Genomic DNA, 9592 nt, shown 5'->3' with positions numbered 1-9592 from the left:
TTTGTTTCAGTGTACGGGTTTGGGAGTTGAACCATGGAGCTTGCCTCTTTCTCTTTATTGTTTTCATTTTTAGGGGGACGATGGAATCTAAAGTGGTACGTAATGAGTCTGCAACACTGTCTACAAGATGATCAAGCTGGGAGGGAGTAGCTTCTGGAAAATTAAGATGAGGCACTGGACCTAAGTTAGTGGGAATCATTTCCTTGAATTTAACTACTGCATTATCGGAAATATTTCTAGTCAGGATGTTTTTTGCTGATAATACATAATCCAGCAATATGAAGTCGAAAGTGATTAAGAAGTGGTCTGATAGAATGGGATTCTGTGGGAAGACTGTTACATGTTCAATGTCAATACCATAAGCTAAAACAAGGTCGAGAGTGTGACTGAAACAGTGAGTGGGTTTATTTACACACTGAGAGAAGCCAATACAGTCTAGTAAAGAGGAAAAAGCAGAGCTAAGGCTGTCATTGTTGACATCAACATGAATATTGAAGTCGCCTACAATAATAACTTTATCTGTTTTAAGAACCAAACTCGACAGGAACTCTGAAAATTCAGATAAGAAATCAGAGTATGGACCAGGAGGACGGTACACTACAACAAATAGAATTGGCTTTAATGTTTTCCACCTTGGGTGGGACAGACTAAGAACAAGACTTTCAAATGAATTATAACTGAGTTTAGGTTTAGGGTTAATTAATAAAGTGGAGTTGAAAATGGCTGCGACTCCACCTCCACGGCCAGTGTCTCTGGGAATGTGAGTATTAATATGACTGGGGGGGGTTGATTCATTCAGGCTAACATACTCATCCTGACACAGCCAGGTTTCAGTCAGACAGAATAGATCAAGATGGTGATCTGATATCAAATCAATATTATAATTTCTTAATTACTTTCAAAAGTTTATTATTTGATGCCTGCTTGAGTTTTTAAACTTATATACTATATTTAGCACAGGGTGAGTTTATCTGTGAATTACAAAAATAATAAATAAATAATGAAAAATATTAGGAGATTACCCTACAAATGCAAGCTTGATAATATGTGTCCAACCCTAAAATTTGGATGAACACTTCTAAATATCTTACACATTTAAAAAATGAACAGCTGGTCTCCTTTTTATTTTAATGGTGAGTAAAAATTTAAAGGATATTAATACATTTTGATCCATTTGCCAACACAAACTCCAAGCTGTGCCCACCTCCCAGTTTAGTAAACACAGTTATTCCAATTGCAATATAGAAATAAACTATACAGCTCGTCATTGAGCTCTATCTTTGAAATTATGTTAGATATATTTTGTGCTTCTGAATCTTTGTAATTGTTTCTTGTCTTCAAAATGTAATTCAAAACAAGATAGAAAAGAATCAGTTGCTCATGTTTATTAGAAAGTCTAATTCATTTTTATTTCCCCTATACCCAGATGAAACACAAATTTCAGTAAAACCAAATGAAACAAAGTAAAAACAGCTTGACAAGTACATTCCATTTCTGAATAGCTGGAACTGTGTTTTCGAGGCAGTGGCTCCAGAAGTGCACTTTATGTTACAGAAATGTTTTTGTATGTGAGCAGTTGGTCACTGTCATTTAAATACACACATGTGACTGTAAAATAGTGAAGGAATGGTTCAACAAGGATCAAGTGAGTTTAAAATCAATAAAAGCCTATGTTGCTAGGTGAATGTGGAATGTTAAAAAAAAAAAACAATACAAAAAAGATTACTGCACTGAATAATGCCAGTCCTGCATGTACTGATTCATTGCTAATCACTGTCCAAGATATTCATATATGTTTCTCGTTTAATTATAAAACTGCACTTTAAAAAATATGAAAACTCATATGATGTTCCAGAAAACGTAACTTTACAAAACTGAATGCACTTAACAACTCAATCTGTAAAACAAAACATACTACGTAGCACCAGTAGGTTAAAACAAATCATGCAGCAAATTGTGTTGCCTTCCTTCTTGTTGTGAAAAAACTACTTCAAGAATTTGGGGTATAAAGTCCATTTTTGTGGATCCAGTGCAGCCACCATTGCTTTGGTATTGCATCCTTACAGTATGGCCATTTTGGATGGTTCTTCTTAGAATCCCCTTCTTTTCAGAGGTATAGGTTGGCCATGTTTGGCATTTTTGTCCTATGTTCTTATTGCAGCAATAACTCCTTGCTTGACAGGTGCTGGTGATGAATGGAAGAGAAAAACATGATTAGTCTCTGTACATATAAGAGAGTAATCCACTGCTAGGTTTCAACTCATGCAACCGGAGAGTTTTAAAAAACACGATCAGCAGAAATTTAAATAAGCACACTGTATTCACTGAGACCTTATCTCGTAATAATTACTTCTCATAATTATCATATATTGTAGGAATCTTGTTATCTTAAGATCTGTGGCTTGTCTGTAGCTACATAGGCAGATGTGCTAGGTTATTTTGGTGGGAGTTAAAAAAAAATGGACATCACTGAGTTGTGTTTCAATATTGAGTCTTGTAAGGTTAAACACTTGAATACTTTATTATGTTGCTATGAAAGCAATTTGAGGCACTGGCACAACAAACATTATAAAGTCAATGCTTTGTTTTAAATAGTGAAATCACAGGTTCCCAGCCCCTAGACCATGAACCAGTACTATACCTTGGAAAATGTGTTACTGGGCCATGAGAAAATGATCTTACAAGAAAAAGAAATACTAATAATTAAAATTTTTATAGTCTGCTATCACCACCTTTTTCTTACTTGACTAATTTTCAGTTTGGTTAAGTTTTTTAGTTTAGTTTTTATGGTTGCTCATGCATTCTATTATTTCTCTCTCTCTCTCTCTCCCTTTCTGTAGCTCTGTAGGTATTTGATGGAACTGCACAAATCCGACACATAAAAATGTGACATTGGGTTCCTTATGATTTTTTGAATCGTGAACAATGTACTGTCTAAGCTTGTTATATGTGGTTCTATGTACAATCTCAATCTGAAAAGTACAGAGTAATTACAGTTGTTAAATATTGTTGGTAAAAAATAGTCTATCTTTCCCTTAAATGTAGAAAAGTAGAAGTATAATATAGTAGAAAATAACATTACTCTCTGTAACATAACTGTAACTCAAAACTGTACACAGCCACAGTGCTTGTTAACTAACTGTAACTGTACTTTCCACCACTGTATAAAACTAGAAACAGAATAATGGGATCCTGTGTCATAACTTTATCTTCCATATTGTGGTACAGCTCAGCAGTTACTGAGGAGATACATAACAATGAGACACGGAACATATGATTATGAAGTATTACAAGAAAATGACAAATTATTGTCTTTGAATGCAATGTGTTTCCATAAAAATTAGACTGAGAGACTGGACTAGTTTATCTGCATGACTGATACTATGTACTGTAAATGCTGCAATCATTGGTTTGCATATCCAAAAGATGGTAAATGGGGCAGGTTTTGTTGGCACTTTGCATGTCAACTTAAATTGCATGGCCAAGGTGAATTTGGCTTGCTGTATCACAGACAGATAACTGCCAAAATAAAAATTAACAGCAAAATAAGTTTTGGAAGGGGATTTTGTTACTGATTTTATATCTGAGTGCTTTTGGAAGTTAACTGTGCATGGTCAATAAGTGATCCCTGGTACTTAGAGATTAATACTATGAATAATGTGTACCTGGTTTTCCACAGGCCTTCACACACTGCTCATGTGTGTCAAAGCGGTTCTGGTTTCCACCGCAGCCTCCATACCAGAAACGTGTACAGCTCTTGCTGGGGGCATCATAGTGCCACTTGAGGACAAATTTGGCACAAGTGCCCTCTTCTTTGGGAAGCTGGCAAATGTCTACAGCTGTAGAGGCTTCTGTGAGGAAAGTGGCAAAAAATAACAGTGAAATCAGCCAAAGTATGAGAACACATGCAACTAGAAGGCAGTCAGAGAGCACATTATCTCTGGCAAGGCTGCAAGCTGTAATTGTAAATACAAAATTAGACTTGAGCATCAATGAGTGGTGTAATCAGCAATAAATATATCATTACCATTATACAAAGTAACGGAGAAGTAATGGAGAGATGATTATTTTGTTTTTTTGTGATGTGGGATGAAATCACTACAATTAATTTTAATGTTCTAAGAAAGAACAAAAGCTCCTCCATCACAGCATTATTCCATAATTGTAACATTTGGCATATTTTGTAGACTTTGTATTACTCTGTGTATCTTGAGTCAATTTACTCCAGTGCTGATGAGGTACTGACAAATTGAGCTTGCTCTGTAAGAGGTTTTCTGCCAGTAAAACAATGAATCTGTGAACAAGGCTTTCCATTCATTTGGTCCGTGGTTACGACTTGGCTCAATCCTGTGACAAAAACATAACCTTCTAATTTTTCCGTGCTTGGCTTTTTTACTTGTTCCATCAGTCATTTAGATCATCTTAGGGGCAGTGGAGGAGGTGGGTGGATTTATAGTTGAATACAAAGGACTTGCTGTTTTGCTAAATGAGCAGAGTTTGTGGAAATTGAATTATGTAACACATATAATGTACAACAGTGGTGAATTGATGTCCAGATATATGCCCAACATTAATGGTGGTCTGCAAAGGTCTGATCCAAATCATGTTTTGAGGATGTGGATTTACTTGTTTAAAACTAGCATACTAGCATACTTTGCATACCTGTGCAATCACATCAAAGTCAGTTATGTCATCAAAATAGGAAAGGAACAATAACAAAATATACTGCAAAAAACTACTTATGTTATCCATGGCATATTATTTTCAGTGAGTGTACATCAGATCTCACCAGGAGCTGGGAGGATCTCCACCTGTTCACCCTGCTGCACTTGTGGCTGAGGCTCTGACACTGTGGAAACATAAATATGGTTTCATCTTAAAGGAACAGACTTTTACTCAGTTGGTGAAAAACTAGGATTTTCAAAATGGTGTTCAGTGAAATGTGGATATAAATGACCACAGACATTTACTTAATTCTTCTGTATGAAGACGTAATCCATATTTTTCCAATACCTCATGTGATCATTGACAGGTTATAAGACAATTTTATACACATGTGACTTTAAAAAAAAAGTTACATCAGGAATAAGAGCAACTTTCCTTTAATTTCTGTGAATTAAATATATTCAATTGACCACTTGCTAAACCCCACCACACTAAGTTACTGTTGCTGCGGTTGTCATGTTTTCAGTTTTTGTACTGTACATTTGCAGTTTACAGTGACGACAATGACAATGGAAATTTGCTGTACTTTTGGAAATGACTCCGGATATTGTTGATTCAAAATAATGACTGTCACTAGTCGCTTGCTTTTTATCATTTTCAGCTGATTTGTTCTAAACAAAAAGTCTGCAAAAGGATAAATATGCATGTCACATATCATGATGGTATCATTTATATAACATGATGTTATGATGGGTAAGGCTAAAGCTACAAGTCCTACATCAGCTTCCCCGCCAGATTTTGATTCATGTAGACAACATAAAAAATAAATCAAACACTGGAGCAGAATTGTTCATATGTTATAGTAGCATATCTTGAATAAAACTGTCCCTCAAAGCAAGACAGTTGTTAGATTTATGCTTTAATGTTTATATTGCAACTGTATGCCTTACAGGAGAAAAGGCTTTGAGGATGGAGAAACCAATTTGACTGGAGTTGAAAGAGCAGGACAGAGCCACTAACATTATAAGCAGATAAACTAGCATACTGCCCATGCTCCATGCTCAGATGTTCCACTCATAGATAGGTATGTTTTTAAAAGTAAACTGTAACCCTGTATAATAATATAGTGTGCTAATGACATGCCCCTTGTCCCTGATGCTAGCTTACTGCTGTTGGTAGCTAATTAGTCTGGCATGCTAACATCTGAATCATACAGATAAATACACTTTTTAATTAATTTGTTATAATTTGCTGTTTTGTTTTTGCTTTTGGGACGGTGGTTAAAAAGACACCACCCTTAAACTAGTATCACTTTTATTAGAGCCCCATGCACACCATTTTGGTAGGTAGAGAAATCCAAAGCTTGACAGAGTTGCCATGACTAGTTAAAACTGGTAAGCTATGATGGGTGGGGTTTAGCGAACAATTAATTGTACGTTTTGTGTCAGGGACTAAAGCTCATACTATGCTGCGTTAGATTATGCCATCATATCAGGCAGCAGCACATTCCCTCAGAGAGCCTGGCGGCAACAACCACTTACCTGACCTCATGCAGTTTTTCAAGCAGAGGGTCTCAGTGTCGAACCTATTTTCATTGCCTCCACAACCTCCATACCAGAACTGTGTACAGATCCCGTTCTTTCTGTCAAAGAACCACTTAGCCTGATAGTCTTTGCACGGCATTCCAGGGTCATAGTCAAGTGAGCATGGGTCTGCCAATTCATTAACTAGAACATGCAAAAACAACAGCAATGATGGAGGACAGACAGAGAGAGAGGATGAGTTTGTGGTAAGATTAATTGTATAACTACATGAGGCATACAGTAGTTATTGTGTGTTGTTAAAAAGTTGCTGATAACAGATTAATTCATATTAGAAGCTTATGGGTGCTCAAAGGGGTCTCATGGGGTCAAATGAGCCTGCTGCTATGCTTCATCCTTACAGAGGAAAAGAAATGGCATTCAGCATGGCATTCCACAAAGGGGTCAGGCTAATTGCATTATCGGGATTTTTTACATTTGAAAATTAAAAGCTGTCAGTAGAATGAAAGATGATGAGGTATAAGTTTCCATAGGTGAACTGAAGAGTTAGTCTGTTATAACTACAGTTATTGTTAAATGTTAGTTCTTTTTAGTCATTGAGGATCTGCTATGTGGTCCAGGATAACTTCATGTTATCATTTCCAGAAATCAATTCCAGAAATACTCTTCTTTAATGAAGACACATGTAAAAGATATGAATACACTCAAATACACACTGAGACTGTGTATTTGAGTCTGAGCAGTAGATTTCATATGTTTTCCTAAATGACCTAAAGTATATTTCATCTACTAGTCAGCTGATTAATAACATGTTTGTGCAATAGTTCTCGTGAAATATTGCTGTATTACAGCATAGTACGTTATGTTCTCTGAGTTGAACCAACAGGTTTTATTTATATGACCACCATACTGCATGGGAAACCCAGCCAAACCCAGCTCTGTAGAGATCATTAAAATTAATACACCAGGCAAGTACATAGAAAACATTGAATCTGGGCTGAAAGTTCAAACTTCAAAATTACAGAATACAGGTCAAGGCCAAAAAAAAAGACATACACACTGATACACACACAGTGCAGATACACACATGTATACACAGTCACTCACCAGTTTCTGGTTTGTCCAGTGGTGTGGTATTTACAGGACTGGTGCTTTGGCTGACTGGCTTATGCTCTACTGGTTCTGTCAAAGTGAAACAAGCAGTAATGGAACAGCTACAATAATGCAACACAGACTGTGAGCTGATTCGGGCAAGAAAACTACCTGAGTGTTCAATATTTTGGTTTTAGTTTTGCTCTTAATTTAGATCACCTTTTGAGATGTTAAAAAATCCAAAAAGGATTTATATAGGATTTATATATCTCAATACAATAACTTCTAAGATTAAAATGTATCTACTATATTTGATATACTGCTATCTTTTGTGTTATAGGGCAGGGGAAATATTGCTTACTGTTTTTATCTTAATAACATGCTATCTTGTGGGATAAAAAGGAAGCTTAAAACATTATTTGTGTGGGTGTGTTTACGGACTTACTTGTAGTGACAATGCCTTTGCGGGTAGAGACAACTTGACCCTCTGCAGTGCGGGCAGTGACCACAGCATGATATGTCTGAGTGCTTTGTAAGTTGTCAACAGAAAGCTCAGTGCCTGAGACGTTGGTCTTCAGTACCAGGGCATGGTCAGGTAACCGTGTCACCACTACCTCAAAGTAGACAAAGAGTTTGGGGTCTGGGATGCTCCAACGCAATTTCAAGCTACTGGAGGTAACATTTGAGACATGTAGCTCATCTGCATCTGATAAGACAAGGGGTGTCAAGGCAGACAATGCACAATGAAATCACATGTTAAACAAAACAAGAGTTGGTCAGTTGATGACAAAAATAATGTTACTTTTCACATCCAGTCATATTTTTAGAGGTAATTTTTCTGTTGTGAAGCGTGTAACCACCAGTCTGACATGTGAACAATGGTGCTGTTTGCTGATTTATGGGCTGTCAGTGTGTTAGTGGTTGGCTACAGTATCTCTGACACATTATCAAGAAAACAGTCCAAATCGCTTAAACTGACATTACCTCCAGGAATTTTTTAAAGTTAATTTTAAAACATCCAAAATCTTACCTTTCTGTTTTCTTTCATGAACCGTTTGCTGAATCTCATGATGTTTCTGATGCTTCCTATATGTGTACCAAAAAATAGTGAATTAAAATGTCAAAAATGTAATAGTAAAAAACGGTGTGTGCATGCATATATATATATATACATATATATATATATATATGAGCTTACTCCTGTTGCTGTGATGGTGATGTGAAGGGGTTTTTCAGTGGCTGGTCACTCTGGAACCACTTGCAGTTTTTGGAGACTTCAGGGGACATGTAGAAAGCATTTTCAACTGAACAGAAAAGTAACAATGAACACGGTGTTACCCAAGGACTTAAGGACAGAGAGGCATTAAGAATTGATTGACTGATACTCATATCTGTCACTTACTGCTGATATATTTTGGCATTAGCTGGCTGAAGGTCTGGATGTGTTTGTCATAAAACTGTGAGATGCTGTCCAGCCTTTTGAAGAAGACATCTGATGGCTCACTGGCCATGCGTGACAAGACACGAGCATCTCCAGCAGTCAACTTCTCACCCACACCCAGGATGACTAGGAAGAAGCCTCTGCACTTGACCTCAGTGGCAATGCGCACGAGCTGTTCCTCTTCTTCTTCCACACTTCCCGTCACAAAGAGCATCAGTACTTTCCTGTCACGCTGAAGAGGTGCCCTCTCAAACACCAGCTCCACTGTTGACTCGATAGCTGCTGCCAGTGCCCGACCACCCTCTAACTGTGGTGTCTTCTCCAGCAGGAATCTGACAATATCCTCAGATGAGTGGTGCTCAGTCAAGCCGATATCCACACGGATGGAAGAACCAGTTTTGTTGTGGAGGAACTCGTAAGGTGCTTGCTGGATCACAGACACCCTGGCCTGGTGAATGGAAGATGTGGGATTTGAAGACACTTGTAGATGTTCCACTATCTGTGCTATGTAGCGTTTAATCTCAGTAAAGACAGTTGGGTAGGTAGACTCAGAACTGTCTAAGATGAAAGCCATGTCAATGTCCACGTCTGTGGCGGAAGACCTCCTGTCTCGGCTAGTCGATGGGGGCACATAGTCACACATTGGGTCTGGAGAGCAGATGTCTAAAAAAGACAGAAGACAAAGAATGTAATGCAATGTAATATAACGTACTGCAATGTAATGTTATCATTCAGCTTCCTTAAACTGATAGTCTTCTATTCACGACACTTTTTTATACCATGGTTATATAAGGTCACATAAGGTTATTATTAGGTTATGATTAGGGTTATTTTTCCAAAACAAAAAAATCTG

General features: G+C 37.2%; 1 protein-coding gene across 1 annotated transcript in view; it reads right to left on the bottom strand.

The window, feature by feature from the left end:
- Positions 1–1383: 1383 nt before the first annotated feature.
- col6a3 (collagen, type VI, alpha 3) overlaps positions 1384–9592 on the bottom strand; it is a 30028-nt gene continuing 21819 nt past the window's right edge. The window contains exons 39-47 of the mRNA XM_051072894.1: positions 8701–9402; positions 8497–8602; positions 8329–8384; positions 7744–8004; positions 7314–7388; positions 6207–6392; positions 4790–4849; positions 3666–3851; positions 1384–2185 (exon numbers count right to left, since the gene is read on the bottom strand). Of these exons, the coding sequence (XP_050928851.1) occupies positions 2145–2185; positions 3666–3851; positions 4790–4849; positions 6207–6392; positions 7314–7388; positions 7744–8004; positions 8329–8384; positions 8497–8602; positions 8701–9402 (1673 nt within the window). The 3' untranslated portion in view covers positions 1384–2144. The remainder of the gene's footprint in view (positions 2186–3665; positions 3852–4789; positions 4850–6206; positions 6393–7313; positions 7389–7743; positions 8005–8328; positions 8385–8496; positions 8603–8700; positions 9403–9592) is intronic.

The sequence above is a fragment of the Lates calcarifer genome, linkage group LG1 (assembly GCF_001640805.2).
Source record: "Lates calcarifer isolate ASB-BC8 linkage group LG1, TLL_Latcal_v3, whole genome shotgun sequence".
In the NCBI taxonomy this organism is placed as follows: domain Eukaryota; kingdom Metazoa; phylum Chordata; class Actinopteri; family Centropomidae; genus Lates; species Lates calcarifer.
This window is presented reverse-complemented; position numbering and strand designations above follow the sequence as displayed.